Genomic DNA, 22,124 nt, shown 5'->3' with positions numbered 1-22,124 from the left:
TTCATTATTTTGGCTTTTGCATGCAACAACATAGCTGCATGTATCCCAGCTGTAAGACAAGAAATTCTCATCACCCCTTCAGGCATTTCTTTGATAACCAAAAATCACATTTTCTAAAAATGGTAGTGCCCTTTTTTAATTGCAACTTTAAAAATTAATGTTTGACTCAAAGATAGTCTCTATTATCAATGCCCTTATTTACTGACAGATTCTGAAAATACTCCTATGAAATAAGGAGGAAAAAAGAAGAATCTTTTATTCAATTCATCTCAGTTGGGTGAACACTTTATCCTAAAGACTTCAAGGTCACTAGCAATGACGTTAACACTTGTCTGCTTGCTTTCTCAATTTGAAACTATTCACTGCCTGGACATTTCCTTTTCCTATTTAATTTTACTGTTTCTTGGTTGGTTAGCTTTGCCACTTATCATTCTCCATCAATAAGTCATGTCTGATTTACAAAAGGAGAGGGAGTGAAGGTTCTTTAGACATAAGTACTCCTATTCTCTCTGAATGGCAAATATCTAAAGACTGCCTTGCCCAGGACAGCTGCCCAGGAAAGGGCTTCAGACTGAGTGAGCATCGGGTCTCAGCAGTTCTTCTGCCTCCTGGCCTCTGTCAAATTATACTTCCTAGTTCCCTAAAACACTATGGGAAAGAAAATGTCAACAATCTACCTTGAAGTCTGGACTGTCTGCTATGATGCTCTTTTCTACAAAAAAATTAGGTTTTGTGCCAAATTACTGTTATTGTTTAATAATGTGGAATTTTATTTATTTTACAAATCTCCTGGCCACAATGCTGCTCTTTTATCACCAATGATCATTTCTTGGGTAGGTTTGTTTCAAGCTTTTGTTTTGGAATTTGTTGTATTGGCTTGTTTATTTGTTTGTTTTCTCTCTCCCTTGTTCTAAATTATTTGGGATACAGAGACTACCTTGGAATGGAACTATGAAGCTGGAGGACAGAATTCTGAGGGAGACTTGCCTTTCACTGTATATCTATCAAAGTTTTTAAGTAAATACAACAAAATTAAAATGTTTTAAAATTTCAGAAGTTTCTTAACCTTTTCAAGCTTTCAAAAATTACATCACATAAAAAGTGGTCTCCATAAAAAAACTACCTAGAAATTCTAATTACTTTAAAATATTTCCTACGGGAAACTACTGCCAAAAGGAAAAAAATACAACTATTTTTTTTTTTTGAGAACTTACTGCCTGATTTATAGGAAAAAACTTTTAAGTGTCTAACATTTACCTTGCTCAGATGTTTTTGGAATTAGATTTTCTAAGTTTCAAAAGCACTACAGCCAAGAAATGATCTTCTGCTCAGTGAAGCTTGGCCAGTGTCTCCTAGGTCAGATCACAGAGGGTTGAGTTCTGACTCAAGGAATCACAACTAATTCAAAGTGAATAACAGAGAAAAACCTTGTGTGTGCTGGCCTTGTCCTAATTTCCCTACTTACCACAGCCAGGCTTCCCTCTACAGGTCACCCTGCCCCACAGCTTTCTATCAGCCATGTTCATCAGAGGAAATATTCTGGTACGCAATGAAAATTTTTAGGGATAAAAAAGTATTCCTTAAATTATTTAGCTAATGATTTACATGATTGAATTAATAAACAAAAACCCTTCAATATTTTTTTTCTTTTCAAGCATTTAACATGCCCCTCCCTTAAAAAAAAAAAAAAAAAAAACTACCTATTACATAATCAAAGCTCCTTAAGAGAAACAATACCATCCAGGGGGACTTAGATGACCAAGCACCTTCAGAGGATATTAACCCTTCCTGGGCAAGGAAAGGAAGGCAGAGTTTGGAGACAACAGACCTCCACTTAATAGGCCCTACAGATTTTTCTCAGATTCTGCCTTAATCACAGGCAAACATCATACCCTCCTGCTGGACAGCTGCCTCTTCCCCACTGTGGTCTGTCTCCTCTGCATTCTGGCAGAGGACCCTTGCCCTTCAAGAAGGACACCTGCAAAGTTATGCCATGAACTCTAGCTTTTAGTGAGCTACCTCCTTTATTACAGATTGTTTTTACTTTGCATGAGAAGCTCAAAGATTACAAAAACACTAGGTACTACAGCAAAGCAAAATTAGGAACTGATTAAATCAAATGAATTCAGTCTTAAATATGAAGGAGAGGATACCACAGAAGGAATCCTAAGACCTCTGGCCTGCTGGCCTGCTGGTCTGCTTGGCAGTGAGAGGCACATGACCATTACAAATCATCACCTGCAGCCACCATCCATCCTGTATTTTAGATTTCTATCTTGAAACTAGAGTATATAGCCTCCTGAAGTTTCTTAACCTAAGGGGACACAGCCAGCCCTCTATAATGTCTATAATGACATCAGCAACAATAATGACAGTTACCATCTATTAGTCGTTTACTGTATTTCATTGTTTTTTAAAGCACCAGGTGCTCACCAGAGAGGGTTGCCCAAGGCAGAGGTCCTGGGCAAGGTGGAAATACAATGAGAATACTGCCTTTTACTAGAACATAAACCAGGAGCCAAAGAGGGCCTGCTGTGAACATTCACACATGTGTGGGAGATGGGAGAAACTCTGAACTCTTTCACTGAGCTTGATAATCTGTATAAATCTCAATTATGAGGCCATAACAAATTCCGTGGTTCACAATTTATATAACTCTCAGGTTGAACTGGTCAACAGTACTAAAGTTTTTCAGAAATTTTAAAAAAAAAAATGAAGTCAGGGGCAGTGGCATACACTTCAGTGCCAGCAACTCAGGAGGGTAAGGCAGGAGGCTAGCTTGAGCCCAGGAGCTCAAGGCCAGCCTGGGCAACACAGTGAGACTCCAGCTCAGGGGAAAAAAAAGAACTAAATTTAAATCTAACATACATTTATTATTATATTATTGTATTATATTTAATCCTGGTAATGATTGTTTCACCATCACCTGGAGAATTTATTAAAGCACTGATTGCTGAATCCCACTCCCAGAATTTCTCATTCAGTGAAACAGGCCCTGAGAATTTGCATTTATAACAAATTCCCCACCCAGTGATGCTGATGCTGTGAGGAGGCAGAAACAGCACGCTGAAATCCACTACTCTTAACATATTGCTAAAATTTTGAAGAATAGCTGCATACAAATGTAAATGGCCACACCCCCATAAATGTTATAGATCCTAAAACACTGTCTAGCTGCTCAAGGAACCCCAAAAGACCTTTAAATTCTCTTATAAAGGAGCTCCAAATCACATGATACAACTTTAAAAAAGAATGTTAAAATAAACATCCTTTAGAGAGAAAGGATGGGAGAGGAGGGGAGGAGTAAGGAGGATAGGAAGGGTAGCAGAATAGAATTGACAATATGATTGATGTATGTACATTCCATGTATGTATTATATGTCAAAATTCATTCTGCTGTCATGTATGACTAAAAAAATAAATAAATAAATAATTTTAAAAAATTAAAAAAAATAAACATCCTTCCCCAAATTCCTTAAAAACCTTTATTACAATTTGGAAATCCATGCACTGTGGGTGACAACACCTTAGGAACAAGTGCCTTAGTGATTCTGGAATTAAGCTGACTTGAACAGAGTTAGTCCATAGGATCCAAACTCAGATGCTCTCAGGGAGCCAGAATTTGGATCTGCTGCTGCTCCCATGGAGGAATTTGAGCACCCAATTTTCAGATACTATAAATTTTAAAGAAGTACAAAATCCAGAATTATGTGAAAATTTTCCTAAGTCACAGATGTTGATTATGAATTTTAATTTTTCAACATAGCATTCATACCCAACAAAATATGCCTGCAGACTAAACACAGACCATAGGCAACCAGTTTGCTGTACCTGGGTGTCAGGATACCGTGGCTGAAAAAGGCCTATTGGTTCCATCAGCGTAAATGGAGCAGCTGTGTGCATCAAACCCTCTGGGAGGAGAGCCCCAGTCTCTAGTCTCATGTGCTCACAATTTAATGAATATTTGATGCAAAATATAGGCCAATGCTTATTACAAACACAAGAGAATAACTGCATAGGGATACATTCACAACACACCAGCCCCAATGAAATGACCTTAGTTGTAGGTACAATAATTGTCTCATTTAACAAGGTCCAAAATTGTAGATAGAAGATGGGATTTAGTGTTGAATACCTATCAATTAAAACAAACAAACCTATAGAAATATCCAGAACTGCATTGCTTACCTGAGTGTCAAAGTTTTACCCCTTTTATGAAAACCACAGTAAGTAGGTATACCATGATACTTGTAAACCAAAATAAAGTGACTGCTATCAGAGAATAATACAAACTAAGATGAGAATGTTAACCCCCACCCACACACAGACATTTTCTACCTCAGAAAGGAAAGCCGCATAAAAGGTCACAATCTGTAAGATCATTCCTAATGAAAATAAGCCACAGCAACTCAGAGACAAAATAATGACATGCTACACAAATAACAAATCACCCAGGCTATCCGTGGATTGTGCAACATACACAAATCATGCACTTATTCAGCTTGGGTCCGGAGACCACAAACTACTTAACCATTCAACAACAAAAGGTGATGCGATTAAGCTCAAAACCAAAAGAAAAATAAAAGTTAATGGTCCATTTAAATACAGATTTTAAGCAGCCTTTCCATAAAATTGTTTGCCATGCTTAAAAGTAAAATCTTTAAGTCATCTGGTTAGAACACTGTGTTTAATTAAGCTAAATGAATCAGTCTGGTCAAGCTAAGGAAGATATTAGTGCAGCCAGGATAATATGCTCTTTAATAAGAAATAGAGCCCATGCACTTCTCTAAACAAGCAAGCTCTGCCAATGACAGTGGTCAGATTAAGTAGATCATAGCATAGGGACCATGGTGACCCAGGCATCATTCTCTTACAGGTGACTAGGCTAGCCCAGTAATGGCCGCAGCAATCAGCACCTCCATAGCAATCAGTGGTCATCTCACTGCAAAAGCAATAAAATGAACAGGTCTTCCTGTGAGCAGCCATGACCTCTATATGTTTTACCTCCAACTTTCTCAGGAAAGGGATATTCTTGAAAATTTTCTTTGGCTGCACAAAACAAAATATGGTTTATGGTTTCATTTAGAGCTAAGATAAAATAGGTTGAATAGTTTATTTAAAAAGAAAAAGATGTCTCTCTACAGTCCATTTTGTTCCAAACCCAACATATTCCATTAATTAAATGGCACATTTGATTAAAGTAGAAGTCAAAATGTCACAGAAGAGTTGTCCATAGGATTGTTTGAGCTTGTTGATCATATAGTTGAAGGCATGAGAGAATTCTCTATAATAGAGTTCTTCTGGACTAAGGATTCCTGCCTGGGCATAAGAGGTCCAGGCCTTGCAAAGTCTGCATATACCCACTCCCATATGAGTTCCTGATTTAGTGTCCCAGTACCTCTTTAAACTATAAGAAATATCTCCAAAAATATAACTTGTTTTTCTTCCCCCAAAGCCCATGAACCTGAAACAAAAAAGAAGTGCATAAAGAAATCACAACATGTTTTTGTAGTTACAAAAAGAAGGTGGTCTAATCATATCAAAAGAGTTCTTGTGTACAACCACCTGAGACAATGGCAGGTGCTTGGTTTCCAGGATAGAGTTACTGCACTGATTCATTCAGTAATAAGGACATTCTTGGAGCCCCGCCATCTGCCAGGTACCTCAATGCTTCAATACAATCCTTCATTTTATGATGCCCACTCCCCCCTTCCTTTTCACCCTGAAAGGGTTATGTGGGATGTTTTGTAAATTCAAATTATATTTCTGTGAATATTCTTTTAATCCTTTTTAAAATAGTTGTCAAGATTACTGTAATTGTCCTGATTACTCACAACAGCAAGTATTAAAAAAAAATCACTGTCCTAAGAAATGTTCCCTTTCTTTTAAATATATTTTTTAGTTATAAATAGGCACAATACCTTTATTTTATTTATTTATTTATTTTTATGTGGTGCAGAGTATTGAACCCAGTACTTCACATATGCTAGGCAATTGCCTTACCACTAAACTACAAACCCCAATTTGAAAATGTCCCCGTTTTTCTGAAAAATTTTCCCCTCAGCTGGGATTTTAAATTCTCAGGAAAAAAGTGAAATCAATAATTAAAATTGTATTGACTATTTTAGGAAAAGCCAGTCCAATCATAACATAGTTATAAAACTTTCAGATTATTAAATTAGTAACTGTAAGATGTTTTTAACTGATTAAGTGTGGAGAAGGTATTCTGTGTTTTAAAATACCATAATTTTTGTCTTGTTGGTATAGCCTTCTCTTTTTAAAGCCCTTATATTCTGGCTCAGTGTTAGCATTGTCTGTGTCAAGGATTTCTTTGAGAACCTGATAAAAAGCTATGAATCATCCCAGAAGAAAAAAGTAAACACACACAAAAGTGTACATGTAATTTCAGGGTTTAAGAATCCCTTGAAATACCAGATTAATAATTCCAGTTCTAGCTTATCAATCATCAATGACATTTTACACTAAATAACATAAACAGTTTTGCAAACTGTTCTCATTTCAATAAATCTTCTCTCATTTGATTGCTTCCTTCATCGTGGTAACTATTGACTACAAATAGAAAAGAAACCTATTATTGCATAACTCTGAGTACGAACAATTTTTTTTAAGTATAGTTTAAAATAAGCAGCAAGATTTTTTTGTTGGTGATGATGGTTTTTGTTTTTGGATTTTTAATCTAAGCAGATGTTTGATGGATAATTTTCCATTCCAATCAACCAATTACAACTCAGGCCAGTGGAAACGTAATGCACATTGACACTCCTCCCCTCAAAAAAAGTCAACAATCACTCCCTCAAATCCTCAACCCGAAAACATACCTTCTGACATTTAAGAAATGAAAAAGTTGAGTTTGGAATAGAATTCACAGCAAAATAATACCTACCTATATATGGCATTGAATAAGAGAAAAATCATAGCAGTTTTACCAGAAGGAATAAAAATGTGCAAAGTAGAAAATAAAAGGTGCCAAAAGAAATTAGAAAAATTATATAGGAGAAAAATTCCAAGATAATGTTATTGGCTAAAATAAAATGCCAGATTATTCAGAGTGTAGTAAAGAAGTCTGAGGATCAAGCAATTTACATCAGATTCTGTGTTTAAGATGTAAATAGAACCCTAAATACATGTCTGAAGACACGAATGGTATGACTCTACTTTGTGTCCAACCAGAGACATGAAAAATTGTGCTCTATATGTGTAATATGAATTGAAATGCATTCTGCTATCATATATAACAAATTAGAATAAATAAATTTTAAAAAGATGTAAATAGAGCAGTTTCAGTAGAGTAGGAAGGGAGAAGCTAAATAGCAGAAGATTAAGAAATCAGTGCATAGGGAGGAGGCACACATGCGGAGGACAAGGTATTCTGAAACCTCTGCAGGCCAAAGGATAACAGGCATTCTGCAAACGAAGGGAATCATGACAAAGTCAACAGAAACTTCTGTGAATCTGGTAACTCTGTACTGGGCACTGGGTACAAAGATATAAGGCATGCCCTCATCCTCTAGGGACTCACAGCCTAGTGAGAAAGACAGGTGGAGGTAGATAATTGTAAGACATCATGAGGTCTGCCCAGAGGAGTATGGGAACACAAGGGAGCTTTCTCCAATCCAATCAAGGAGGGCAAGGAGATGCTTCCTAGAGGGTGGCGCCTGAACAAGGTCTTAAGGAGCAAGAAGCTATCAAGTCAGAGGGAAAGGGCACTCTGGTCAGACAGGGCGTCATAAAAAAATGCATGGAACAACTATGTGGTACAAGGAAAAGTACAAGGCTGGGAGTGGCAGGAGTACCATAGTTATTGCTAATTTAGTGACTGAAATCATCTGCTGGGAAGACATGAAGGGTGGAGCTGGAAAGGCAAACAGGGCAAAAGGTACAGAGGCAAGGTGCCTGGGGCCTGCCAAACTGAGGAACCATGAGCTGTTGTCAAGAGACAACAGCAGGGTATCTATGGACTGAGAGGATACAGGGTCTAGAGTTCCCAGCAAGGTGAGAGACAGGTCAGCCAGGCATGTAACAAGAAGGGTACATTCCAAATGGAATTCCAAAAGAGCCAGAATGGCAGTAACAGCCACTGAACAGGAAAAGGCAGGGGATCCTCGAAGAACACAAGGCAAAGTAGTAGGAACAATGAGCACGTGAAATTGTAGACCAGAGGCTATGATTGCCCAAGAGGCAGAAAGAAGAATGTGAAGTATGTAATCAAGAGACATAAAATCAAGCCCTGACCTCACCTTGCAGCTTTGGGCAAGTTGACACACCTCTCCTAGGATTCCCTTTCTGAGTCTTGACTAAACAGTCATTTCAATTCCCAAAATTACAGTGGCCAGCTTTCCCATTTAGAAATGATGGCATTAAGGATCAGAGGAGAGTCTTCCTAAATTTCATGGAAGAAACGAGTTATTGCATTTACTACAAAAGAATTCACAAATGTTATATTACTAACTTTATTTGGTATAGGATCTTGGTCTTAAAATTTACAAAGCTCTTTCACATGTATCTCTAATATAATCCTGTGAGAGAATTCCTATTTTACCATTGAAAAAACTGAAATTCCATAAGGCTGAAGCAACAACTTTAGACTGATAAACTAAATCTTTTTCTCTTACTACAAAGATTCTGTTTGGCTATTTGGTTCACTGAGAAAACCCAAGACTTACTAATATTTGGTTCAGAAATTACTAGGCTACCCATTAATTGTCCTAAAGCTAAAAATGTCATTCCGGGCAACCAGCCAATGACCCGATCACTGAAATGAACTGAGGGGCCTATCTAGATTCACTAAATTTCCATAGTGTTGGAAGAAAGCTTTGTAAATGAAAGCAAATTAAACCAAGCCTTTAAACTGGGATTGGTGGTGAACACCTGTAATCCCAGAAACCAGGGAGGCCAAGGCAAGAGGATTTCAAGTTCAAGGTCTACCTCAGCAATTTAGGGAGGCCCTATGCAACTGAGTGAAATCCTGTCTCAAAATGAAAAATAAAAAAATTTTAAAAATGGGATGTGGCTCAGTGGTGCAGCACCCCCAGGTTCAATTCCCAATACCAAAAAAAAAAAAAAAAAAAAAAAAAACTATGTATAAATGCGGTAGAAAAAAAAATAATCAATCCCTCTACTTAATTCTTTCCCTCTATTCTTGTGCAATTTCTATAAGGAGACCAGTACATCAGACCAATGGTTTTATTTTCATAACAATTATTTCTTTCTCTTTGGCATCTCCATATAGTACTTGGGTCCCAGGTTGTTGATTATAATACCTGGTTCATACCAACTACATATTAACATGATTTATCAAGAAAGCCAAGAAATTACTATGTCCTTAAAAGAAAAGCATGAACTTCAATTATTTATTAATTACCCTTTCCCTATTGGTTCAACCATTTAAAGTTCATTTTATGTAAGAAGGATATTATTTACTTCCTTGATGATTGGAAAAATACAAATTTTATATTCTATTTTCTAAACTGAAGACAGTAGCTTCTTTCCTGAAAAGCACAGATCTAGTTAAAGGCATTTACAAATACATTTTCAAGTCAGACACTACTTTATAAGTTAATTTCTGAAAGAGCTGCATATAATAGATTTCATGTTATGTAATTATTAACTTCTTTTAAAAAAAGCTCTTTGGTATCATTCTATGACCATTTAGCACCTTAAGATCAATGGCAAAAATCTGTAAATTCATAAATACAGAACACAATCTACAGGATATTCTCTATCAGACAGCATTTTATACCTAAATTCAATAAAAAAAATGGAAAGATAATTACTGAGTAGTTAATATGTACAAGACACAGCACCATGTAACAGCAACATTTTACCTAACAGAAATACTAAAATGGCTGAGGATTATAATTTTGTAGTTATCTTAAGATTAAGCTGTGTAATATTCTGTCTCCCAAAATGAATATTTAAGATGTTCACTTAATAATTGGAAGAAAAAGATAAATATGGCTTTATATGTGATAACTTCACCAAATCTAGAAATATAAATTTATATTTATAAATATATCTATTTATTTATTTATAAGTATATATATACTTATAAATTATATATAACTTTTCTTTATATGCTCAGAGTATAAGAAAAAAACAAAAAGCTACCTTCTAAAAGATACATGTAAGTATAGAAAAATGAACCAGATCCTCATGTAAAACCAAAACAATACATGACGGCTGGGGATATAGCTCAGTAGTAGAGCACTTGCCTAGTGTGCATGAGACCCTGGGTCCGATCCTCAGCACTGAAAAAATAAATAAAAAACAAACCACTATAGGTGAATACAGAATGTCTGGCCTGAATTCTCTCATATCAGGTAAAGTTCTCATATCAGGTAATGTTCTCTCACTGCCAGTTCATCTATCTCACTTGGCTCTTGACTCTACAGAAATACACAAAAATTTCAGCCTCAACAAGAGAGAAAATGGTCATGCTCCAAAGGTCCAATCATGATGAGACCCTTCATCACCTGGTAACAGTGTCTACAAAAGCAGATCCAAAGGTTTCAGAAAAATTAACCTAGGAAGGAATTTGATAGAGACTCATTAACAACCTAAAAAGGATTTGTGCTTTCTTTCCTGGATCATTATTCCAATGACTTAATCCAGCTCATATTGCAGCTCATCCTGAAAAATGAAAGAGGTTAACATGTCCTTTGTGGTATAATCAAAAGGATCGATTTCAACTTCGAGGTGAACTTACATAAATTTCCAAAGACCCAAATTACCTAACTAGATGATGTGCATGCAGCAATCCCACCAGGTAGATTTCCTGGTTCAAACATTTTAATATCAAAATATAAATTACCACTATGATACTCACTTTTAGTTTCTTGTTCAGTTTACAGCAGTATCTGTACACCATTGCCAAGTTCAGAGGCCCAAAATCTGCATAGAAACTGAGATATAAAATATATATATAGTATTTAGAATAATTTTCAGTAACATCAGTGCTCACTTTTAATTTTATTAAATTTCAAATCAGATTTCAATTAACTTCAGGAAGAAGGATCATTATATAACTAATCTAACTCTTGATTATCCAGGTAACTAATGGTTTTACCCTACTCCAGTTGTTCTAACAAGTCTCTTAATAGAAAACTTGTACAACAGTTTTGAGTTCCACTTCCTTTTATCCTCCTGCTATGCCATCTAAGTAAAATAACTGAAATGCAGGCAAGGAAATAGCCAACATGAATATAACATGCACACAGCCTACACACATACTGGTTTTATTTCTTTATTACCTACTTTGCCATAAAGCTTGTGTACTCTGGGTTCTGATTCCAACTATTCCATTTAAATACTTTCAATTCTCAGGTATCTTAAATCCAATGGTTTTCTGTTTTCATTTTCTTCTTGAATTTTCTACTATAAGACACTCTGGTGCCTCTCTCTTTCTCCATCTCCTTACATCCCCAGGAAACAGTACTCAATCTGTAGAACTTCTCTTATGCATTATCATGAATCCATCTGGTAACCCAAAGGAAAAGAGGCATCTCTTCCATTTGAGATCAGCATCAATCTTTTTCCATCTTCAGCTACCTGCTGGACCTACCATCTACAGGCCTCCTAATATCTAAAACTCAGAATATCCAAAACCCATCTTTCCTTTAAAACAGCCCTGAAGACTAAAAAACATTTTGCTTCTAACTCAGGCATGAAACCTCTCAAACACATAAGGCAAGAAAATAAATATTAATTTAATTCTTATTAATCAAGTAAACGTTACTACTCTAATTCCTCTCTTCCCTTCAGTTCCCACAATAACTGAAGTCAGATAAAGCTGGGCACAAGGCATTCACCTGTAATCTCAGCAACTCAAGAGGCTGAAGCAGGAGAATGACAAGTTTGAGGACAGTCTCAGCAACTTAGTGAGACCCTGTTTCAAATTCTTAAAAAATTTTAAAAGGACTGGGGAATATTGCTCAGCAGTAAAGCACCCCTGGGTTCAATCCCTAGTACCAAAAAGAAAGAAGAAGTCAGAACAACTTCAGCAACAGAAGAACAGATCATCTTAATGACTGTACTGTTGCAATCCTCTCTCCCTCTCTCTATCATCCTGTATTTCACCACAGAAATCAATCTTTATAAAAATTTCACTTCTCACATATCCTCCCACTACTCAAAAATGCTGACTGACTCCTTACCACCTTAAGAAAAATTCTTTGGGGGCTGAGGTTGTGGCTCAGTAGTAGAGTGCCTGCCTAGTGTGAGGTACTGGATTCGTTCCTCAGCACCACAATAAATAAGTAAATAAATAAATAAATGCATTGTGTCCATCTACAACTAAAAAAATATTTAAAACAATAATAATTATTATCATTTGTCCCACCAATCAAAGTCCTAAAGAGCATGCTTCTAGCTTCCAGGTTCTAGAATGGAACCTTTATTTCAACATGCATATCCATTCCTTATTTCTAAATATTCCATGCATATTCTTAACATAAGCCTCTGTTCACATTGGTTTCCTTGCCTAGAATGTTGTCCTTTTGTCTTTCTGCAATCCTCCAGCTCCCTCAAATCCAACCTTCTCCACAAAGCCTTTCCAATTTCCCCTAAGAAATATGAACTACCCTCTGCTCAAAGCCCTCATCCTTTCAGCCCAGTATACATGATACCACATATTGTGAAGGATTTTAAATGCAAGCCCTCTCTGATCAACTACAACATAAGACTTTCTGTCAAGGATTGAACTTTTTTATCTTATATACTTAGAAGAATGCTCTACATGTGAGTCTTCATAATGAATAGTTTGCTTATTAACGCACTAAATTCAATTTAGCTCAGACCACACATTTACTAAATTCCAAAAAGTTTGCAAAACTCCATCCCCAAAACACCCTTATTTTGGGGGAGTCATTTAAGTTTTTATGCCACTCAGATTCCACTATCATAAATATGTCATTATATTATATCAAAACTGCCAATAGCCATTTGCCTTAGGTAAGTAAAGAATACTAAACTTGTGTATTTATGTTATGTGTGTTAGGCAAGTAGGTAATATTTTGAAACTTGTATTCCAGGTAGCACCAAAATTAGCTGTCTCAGTATCCAGACATCATGAGAACAGCGGCGCAGAAGGAAACTTGCAGATTGGAAATAAAAGTTCTCAACTTATTTCTAACGTTCCCAGTATAGTGCTTGGCTATGAATATAAACAAAATACCCAAGGAATCCAAAATGAACTAGATCTGTAGCCTAATCACTGACAAGTCTAAGACCAGTCAACAAGAGCTCACTCAAAAAACAACAAGATGAGGATTGTAGGTAAAATTCAGTGTTATGATGCTCTAGGCTCAATCCCAACACCAGAAAAAAAGAAAAAAGAAAAGAAAACTGTATATAAATATGGTACCTGCCCAGTAGTGATTAAGGCTACCCTGTTTCTATAACAGAGATTTTCTTGTCCTTGAGCTACTGAAAGCAACACTTTTGACTAACATTCCTTGTTTTATTTCTACTTGAACATGAATATTGATACTTGTAGAATTTTATATTAAATTTTGAATTTTTAGCTCTGTTATTTCAGCTTTTTAAACTCATTTTTAACCAGCTTCAGAAAAGCATAAAAATTCAAGTTATCTAATTCTAGTTTCATATTAACCATTACAAGGCAACTTCAATTTCAAACACAAAGCATGTGCTTTTATAAACAATATGGTTAATAAATAGACTGTTTTTTACCAAAACCAACATAAATTAGTTTACTCTTATAACAAGGGAAAAATAAATCAAATACAGTCCTCATTCTTACATTGATCTACGTACTCCAACATGGTAGTTAATGTGGTTATTTAAATTTAAATTAACTAATGCTAAATAAACTAAAATTTCAGGGGATTTTTTGCCATCTCTTGAGATGTGTTCAACACGACAAAGACGTTCACTCTTACCACTCCTATTGAATATAGTACAAGGAATTCTAGCGAGAGCAATCCAGCAAGAGAGGGGAACAAAGGGATAAAAATAGGAAAGGAAGAAATCAAATTATCACTGTTTGCAGATAACATGATCCTATTCTTAGAAGATCCAAAAAGTTCAATCAAAAGACTGCTAGAGCTAATAAACAAATTCAGCAAAGTAGAAGGTTACAAAATCAACAACTTTCCTATGTACCAATAATGAATCTGCTGAGAAAGAAATCCAGGAAAAAAAAAAAAACGTAGAAATAGCTAAGGACATGAAAAAATGTCTTCAATGAAAACTATAGAACACTGAAGAAAGAAAATGAAGAAGATACAAGAAGATGGAAAGACTTCCCATGTTCATAGATAGGCAAAATTAATATTATTAAAATGGTCATACTACCAAAAGTAACACAGAGATTACATGTAATCCCCCTCAAAAGACCAATGACATTCTTCACAGAATTAGAAAAAAACAGTCCTAAAAATCATTTGAAAAATAGCCAAAGCAATTCTAAGCAAAAACAAACAAACAACAATGCTGGAAGCCATCACAATAATTGACTTCAAATTATACTACAGAGCTATAGTAACAAAAACTGCATGGTACAGGCATTAAAACAGACACACAGACCAAGGCTACAGAATAAAAGACACAGAGACAAACCCACGCAGATATAATCATCTAATCCTTGAAAAAGATGCTGAAAACATGTACTGGAAAAAAGATAGCCTTTTTAAAAAATGGTGCTGGGAAAACTGGAAATCCATATGTAAAAGAATGAAACTAGGCCCAGTGTCTCATCCCACACAAAAATCAACTCAAGATGGATTAAAGACCTAGTATTTAGACGAGAAGAAAATGTAGGGTCAACATAGGCACAAGCAACAACTTTCTCAATAGGACCTCTAAAGCTCAGGAAATAATGCCAAGAGTTAATAAATGAGATGGCACCAAATTAAAAAGCTTCTGCACAGCAAAGGGGACAATTAGGAATGTGAAGAGAGAAACAACAGAATGGGAGAAAAATCTTCACTAGCTACTCTCCTGACAGAGGATTAATATCTAGAATATATGAAGAACTCAAAAACAATGCAAAAAAACCCTCAAATAACTCAGTTAAAAATGGACAAATAAACTAAACAGATACTTCTCAAAAGAAGAAATAGAAATGGCCAACAAATATATGAAAAACTGTTCAACATCATTAACAATTAGGGAAAAACAAAGCAAAACTACACTGGGATTTCACCTCACACTAGTCATTAAGAATACAAACAGTAAATGCTGGAGAGGATGTGGAGAAAGGAACACTTTTACACTATTGGTGGGATTGTGAATTAGTACAACCACTAATGAAATCAGTATGGAGGCTCCTCAAAAAACTCAGCTATACCATTCCTTTGTACTTATCCTAAAGAATTAAAGACATGCCAGGTGCAGTAGTACATGCTTATAATCCCAGTGGTTCAGGAGGCTGGGGCCGGAAGATAAAAAATTCAAGGTCTGCCTCAGCACCTTAGGGAGGCCCTAAGCAACTGAGTCAGATCCTGTCTCAAAACAAAAATCAGAAAGGGCTGGGAATGTGGCTCAGTGATTAAGCACCCCTGGTACAAAAACAAAAACAAAATTAAAGTCATCATACCATAGTGATGCAAGCATACCCATATTTATAGCAGCACAATCCACAATAGCCAAACTACGGAACCAGCCTAGACGTCCATCAATGGATGAATGAATAAAGAAAATGTAGTAAAGGTACACAATGGAGTTTCATTCAGCCATAAAGAAAAATGAAATCATGTCATTTTCAGGAAATGGATAGAACTTGAAACTATTATGTTAAGCAAAATTAGTCAAACCTGGATGGTCAAGGGTCATATGTTCTCTCTCATGTGGAAGTTGGAGAGAAAAATGAAAAGAAAGATGGGTGTGGTGTAATATCATAAAAACTGAAGAGAAAGTAGTACAGGAAAGGGACCCAGGAGAAGGAAAGGGGAAATACTGGGGAATGATATTGGCCAATATCATTATATTGTGTACATGTGTGAATATGTATCAACAAATCCCACCATTACGTACAACCATAAAGTACCAATAAAAAATACGGAAAAAAATAAAATGTGTTCAAAAGCCACATGGAGCTAAAGGTTACAGACTTGGGCAATGTGAAACACTAATGAATCACACTGACAAAGATGAAAAGATAAGAACAAAAATAACTACAAAACACTAAAGAAGTTGCCACATACCAGGAAAAAGGTATAGGTCAAATGTTTCAAGACAATATATTTCCCCTTCAAGGGCTCCCATACTTCCCAAAGCAAGACTGGGACTTGGTCATTTTTATCACCTTTTTTTAAAAAATGTCATATATCTAAAAAGTCAGGTTGGGACCTAGAATGGAGATAATAGAAAAAAGGGAGAAGATCTAGTCCCCTTTTCTGCTGTCCCTCAAAGAGCAGGCTGATATAAGAACAGGTTGTTATCCAAAGATAGCTGCAGGAAAGATGTCACAGCTCTTTGTTGGCCACAGCCCAAGAAGTGTGGACTAGCCCTCACATCCCACAAAGAGGGAGAAAAGCTTCAAGTCATATTAAGAAATTCAGTCAGAAACTTTGCAAAGGCAAGAGCAAATGAGGGGAAGTCTTCAAAAGTCAGAATTGTCACAGACAATATATAAAGCGAACAAACTATATCTTAAGGTTATTTGATATATTCTTTCTTCCTAAGAATATTTAGCCTGGTACATTGGCACATGCCTATAATCCCAGCACACTGGGAAGCTCACACAGGAGGATTGCAAGTTCAAAGCTGGAATCAGAAACCTAGGAAGTCCCTAAGTAACTAAATGAGACCCTGTCTCAAAATAAAAAATAAAGAGCTAGGGATGTGGCTTAGTGGTAAAGCACCCCTGGGTTAAATCCCCAGTACAAAAAAAAAAAATTGTATTTATACTAATATAGTTTTATGAATTAATTCTGTAGAGCTAAATACACATCTGAAAATACCATGGTCATTGCAAAACTTGTGATAGCTGCTCACACCAGGCTTAGTTTATCACTAACTTCAATATAATAAAATGCCATGAACAAAGAAGACACCTTCCAATAACATACTTCTTTGTAAGAATCCTCTTCAGCAGAGGTAGGAAAAAATAGAAACACATAGATAATCTAGACCATTAAGCAGAAGGAAATACCAAAATTTTAAAAAATGATAATTAATTAAAAATAATTCAAATATGTTAGAGTGTTAAATATGAATTTAGGCAACTTGGAATGAAGACAGGAGAATGAACAGGTTGGATTCAGGGTAGGAGAGGAGACAGAGAAGGTTATCAGCCTGGGGACAGTGAAGACAGAGAAGAAATGGCAGAGATAAACCTAGTTCATGACACTAGATGGTGTCTTCTCCATTCCACCAACTCCCAGGAAAAGCCACAGCCAACCAATGAACTCCACTTTGTCTTGATGAAAGGGAGGGGTATTCTGGTCTCATTTGGTAGGAAAAACATGGATATGTTGTTTTATTATTTCAGGGTACCCTCATCTCCAAATGAAAGAATGAGTGAACAAATTAATCCAACTACCTATATTTCCTTCAACAAGGTTGACAAATTATGGGCCAATAATTAGAATGAAATTCAGAAAGTAGTAAGTGAAAGTCAATCTGTTTTTTATTTAATAAGTATAAACATCTAAAATAAAATTCTTTCCTGTTTTGACAGCAAAGATATTCAAAGAACTGGAACATTTGGAGTCCTGCAAAAGGAGGAAGAAGGAGAGGAAGGAGGGCCACCTCTTAATGGGGAGGACAGAAAAAGGAGAGCTCAAGCACCAGAGCCCATATTTACCAGGTTCACCCACTGCCCACAGTTCTGGTCCTGCAGCTGTTGGGGAAAAGAAAGGCTCAGTCTAGAAGCCTCTGTAAGCCCAGCACATCTAACTCTTCTCACAAAATTTGTTAAGTTTATGGATTATTATTATTTTGTCTTTGGGTTTTTTCCTAATAAACTATAAATTAAGTGAGTCCCTTTCCCAGAGGAATTGTTGTTTGAAGCACTGCTACATATCCCATTGTACATATTAGAAGCTTTATGTGAAAAAATTTCAACCTCTCAGCAAAAAGATAAGCTACATTCCAAGCATTATCCTTTCATTCAATAAAATTTATGACCGTCTATTTTGAGCAAGACACTGTACGTTAACATTAACCAAAGGATGCTTGTGATACCAAAAAAGAAAAACTGCTTTAAAAATAGGGTGACCACTTGGGAAGCTAAGGCAGAAGGATTATAAGTTCAAGGCTAGTCTGGAAATTTAGCAGACCCTGTCTTAAAATAAACTTAAAAGGGCTGAGGATGTAGCTCAGTGATATAGTACTTGCCTAGTACATGTAAGACCCTGGGTCAAATCCATAGTACTATCAAAAAAAATTTGGATGAAAAATTCTACAATATCATTATAAGCCATGTCAATCCTTTAATTTTTTTCCATTACTGCTGACATTTTTTTGTCTATTCATCTGCTCATTCAACATCTACTGAAGAAGTTAAAGATCTACTGCGAAGTTAAAGATGTTATTACAGAGAGATATTTGCTAAAATAGCAATATCCGCCAAAATACATTGAGATCGTGTGTGTGTGTGTGTGTGTGTGTGTGTGAGAGAGAGACAGAGAGAGAGAACAATTTTGTTTTGGTAAAGTTAATCAGTATTGCCACTGTGCTATACAAACCAACTAAAGTCTATCTTATTACTAGAATATTATCAGTACTTCTCCAGTCAGATGATAAAGCTACCATATGTGGCTAAAACTCAGTGATCACAATTTGAAAAGGTCCTCGTTGCATAGTGAGCACTAACCTGAGTTGGCGTTTTTCTCAAGTCCTGTGGCATAACCACCCATAATCACACTGATGCCACCAACCCTGGGAAGATGGGTGAACATCTAACCAACTTCCCAGCACCCACACCAATGCACAAAGAACTAAAGACCCCTGGGAGCCACGGGGTTCTAGTCCCAACGTGGTTAACCTGTGTGCCTGGCTGTGTCTCAATCTTGCTGGGACTCCACATTCTCATCTATCAACAAATTAGATGAATTAGTATCCACTGAATTAGATGGCTTCTAAAGCTCTTCCCACTATTCAAGTCATACCATGTATCATACTTCTAGCTTATTTATGTATAAGTATGTATGAGAGGTTCTGTCACTGCAGTTACCATTCAGGAGAAATAAATGCAACAGGTCCAATGCTCCTCAAGACTACTCACCCTATTTGATGCCATCTGTCCTCTCAATATTTTAGATCTGGGTAGAGGGGGAACTTCCCTCAGAATATCTCCCCAGGAAAGGGAGAACACAGCTTTCTCCCTGAAATTCACCATGCTTTCTGGATAGCTGGGGAACAAACCCATAGAATAGAAAGCAGTCTTATATATTAGAAATGTGACATCACTAGTATGTATTCAGCTGCTTAATGTTTGACGTTTGTTGAAATTATAAAGGAAGGAGAGGAACCTCTTTATTGACTCTCTCTCCTGTTCCTTGATGCATCACCTAGGTTTTAGGAAGGTCCAGGCACAAGATCCTGAGTGTAAGGAAGCTCTCTCCACTTAGCACCTTCTTACCCCCAGACACAGCAGGATCATGCAAGCCTTCAGCAGCTGCATCTGTAAAATGGGTTCATGCAGCCACTCTGCCATGGAGCCAAGCAAGAAAACAGATGGTACCGAGGAACCTTCCAACATCCAGGTCTGTAATTCTGTGACTTCCCTATTTGGAGCAAGTTAATTAATAAAAATCCCCTTCAAGACTCAGATTAATGTAAATGAAGGAACTTCTTCAGGAATGTACCAGCAAGATTAAAATTCACTCCCACAGGAATATTCTCAACCAGAGTTAAGTAACCTGATTATTCAAAGGCAGGTGCTGAAGGCAAGAGGGCTCTGCAGACAATATATGTTTTGCTCAGGCAGAAAAAAGATTGATGATTGACCCCCAGTACATAAAAGGCTAATCCCCACATTTCATACAGCAGTTAAGGTCTGAAAGGGAAATACTGACTCTAAAACCTGTGGCAATGACTTACCTACTAAGCACTTGGAATTAAAACCAAAACACTTGACCTTGCCTTCTAGACCCCTGGTGTCCCTACCATATCTCTTTGAGGCCTCAATTCACACTATGTCCCTAGTAAGCTTCAGTCATGGGAATTTACTTGTTAGTTCCTGCCCTCGGGCCTTTAGCACATGCCTGGCCTAGTAATTACCTATTCATCCTTTAGATCTCAGCTCCAAACACACTTCCTCAAGTAATGCTTTTCTGATCCCCATCCCATCCCCTCTTCCTCCTGAACCTTGCTCCTTCCACACATACCCCACAGGGTCCCTTGTTGTGGGCTTTCAAAGAATAGTAGGATATTTTACTAATGTCTTCCCTATGAACTTATAAACTTAAAAACTCCATGAGAAGAGGCTGGGTTAAAATTTGTTCACTATCCTATCCCTAGCACCTGGCACAGAGAAGACTGAGTCAATAAAATGAAAGATTGTGACATGGTTGGTTCATTTGTAAAAATACTTCCTTCTTCCATTCTAATTGCTGGAAACTGTACACACCAGTTTAATGTGAGGAAGGGCATTACATATCACATTTTATAAACTTTGGGTACAAACCTAGATGAAAGAGCCAAAAGTGACCTTCAAAGAAGACCTAAACAGGAAGAGGCTGTAAAGGGCTGAGAATAGAATATCGAGATCATCCATCCCTCTCATATGCAGAAAAGTTAGATACCTCCCCAGTCCTCTCCCTGGGGTCACATCTTCATTGCTGGCTTGTTCCAAAGGGGGTCTGATGCAGAAAGTAACCCAATCCAGAAAGACTCATCCCAATGATTCATCACCCCCAACTCCTATTTTTCTTAAGAGTCCCTTCAATTATGTCTAAGAGTTTTATTGAGCTCAAATCACCTTAAGCCTTTGGTTTTGGGTTTTCTAGAGCTGCAGACAGTCTCCCAGTAGGGCCTGTGGGACATGCACAGCATGGCACTAGTGAAAGGGTCCAGCAGAATAGGAAGGCACTGCATCACAAGTCCACCACATCCAGCTTCCCAGAAGAGACCTTGTATGCTGCCTTCTTTATCTCACACTTACCAAAACACTTAAAAATATTTTTAACATTTCTGATTAATTCTGCTGCTGAGAATCAATAATTTGACTACTGGGACTAATGAAGATGCTGTATTGATTCCATACTCCCTTAAAACATGGAGAAATGTATAAAATAAGAAATGAGTTATTCAAGGATCCCAATTTAGAAATCTCACTAATCTGAAATATAAGTGAATTTGAATCATAAGTAGGTCAAAAACAAAGTCAGATTGTTTTCTCTAAAGCCAGCCACACAAAACATGCATGCCCTTTAGCTATGTTTTTAAGCGAGTGCCAGTCTCAGTGTATTTAGTCTTATTTCATACCCAATGTTAATAAAATGATATCTGGTTTCTACACCTATGGTGTGTGAGAATCATCAGCAGATCACAGGGTGGAAACAGAGGATAGTGGCTGGGACGTTCAAAGCGACATAGAAAGCTAACTCAACAGCAAGCAGCACCAAGAGAGTGCTGAACTCATAGAAGTAAATCATCAATAAAAAACTGACCAAATAGATTAAAACCATTAAGAGAGACAAGATGTTTAGCAAACTGGAGCCATCTGGCACATCAGCAAAGAGCCCTTTATTCCTTTGAAACCCCTAAAACTGAATTACAATGAAATTGGTTAGTCAATGTATTCTTAATGATAGAGTCTGAATAATACAGAAAAGACAACTAAATCATGACAGGTAAATTCTTTAAGAAGGATAAAACAGGGACTGGGGCTATAGCACAATGGCAGATCACTTGCCTAGCATGCATGAGGCACTGGGTTCGATCCTCAGCACCACATAAAAATATAAACAAATAAAATAAAGCCCTGCTGTCCGTATACAACTACAAAAAATTTTTTTTAAAATAGAAGGGGAAAAAAAAAACATATTCACTTTAGAAAGGTCTAAAGCTCTCAAACTTCAAATGTAATTTTCAAGGCTGGGTATGAGCTCAGTGATAGAGCCCTTGCCTTAGCATTCCTGAGGCTCCAAGTTTGATTCCCAACACCACCAAAAAAAAAAAAAAAAAAAAAAAAA

At 36.7% G+C, this 22,124-nt stretch overlaps 1 protein-coding gene across 5 annotated transcripts in view; it reads right to left on the bottom strand.

Annotated features, from left to right (window-relative positions):
• Cdc14a (cell division cycle 14A) overlaps positions 1-22,124 on the bottom strand; it is a 162,168-nt gene that overhangs the window by 128,025 nt on the left and 12,019 nt on the right. For all 5 annotated transcript variants that reach the window (XR_007351805.1, XR_007351804.1, XM_048814616.1 and 2 more), the window contains exon 3: positions 10,847-10,922. Coding sequence is in view for 3 of the 5 variants with exons in the window: in XM_048814616.1 (XP_048670573.1) it covers positions 10,847-10,922 (76 nt within the window). In the remaining 2 variants the exon portion in view is untranslated. The remainder of the gene's footprint in view (positions 1-10,846; positions 10,923-22,124) is intronic.

The sequence above is a fragment of the Marmota marmota genome, unplaced genomic scaffold (genome assembly GCF_001458135.2).
Source record: "Marmota marmota marmota unplaced genomic scaffold, marMar, whole genome shotgun sequence".
NCBI classification, from domain to species: Eukaryota; Metazoa; Chordata; class Mammalia; order Rodentia; family Sciuridae; genus Marmota; species Marmota marmota.
This window is presented reverse-complemented; position numbering and strand designations above follow the sequence as displayed.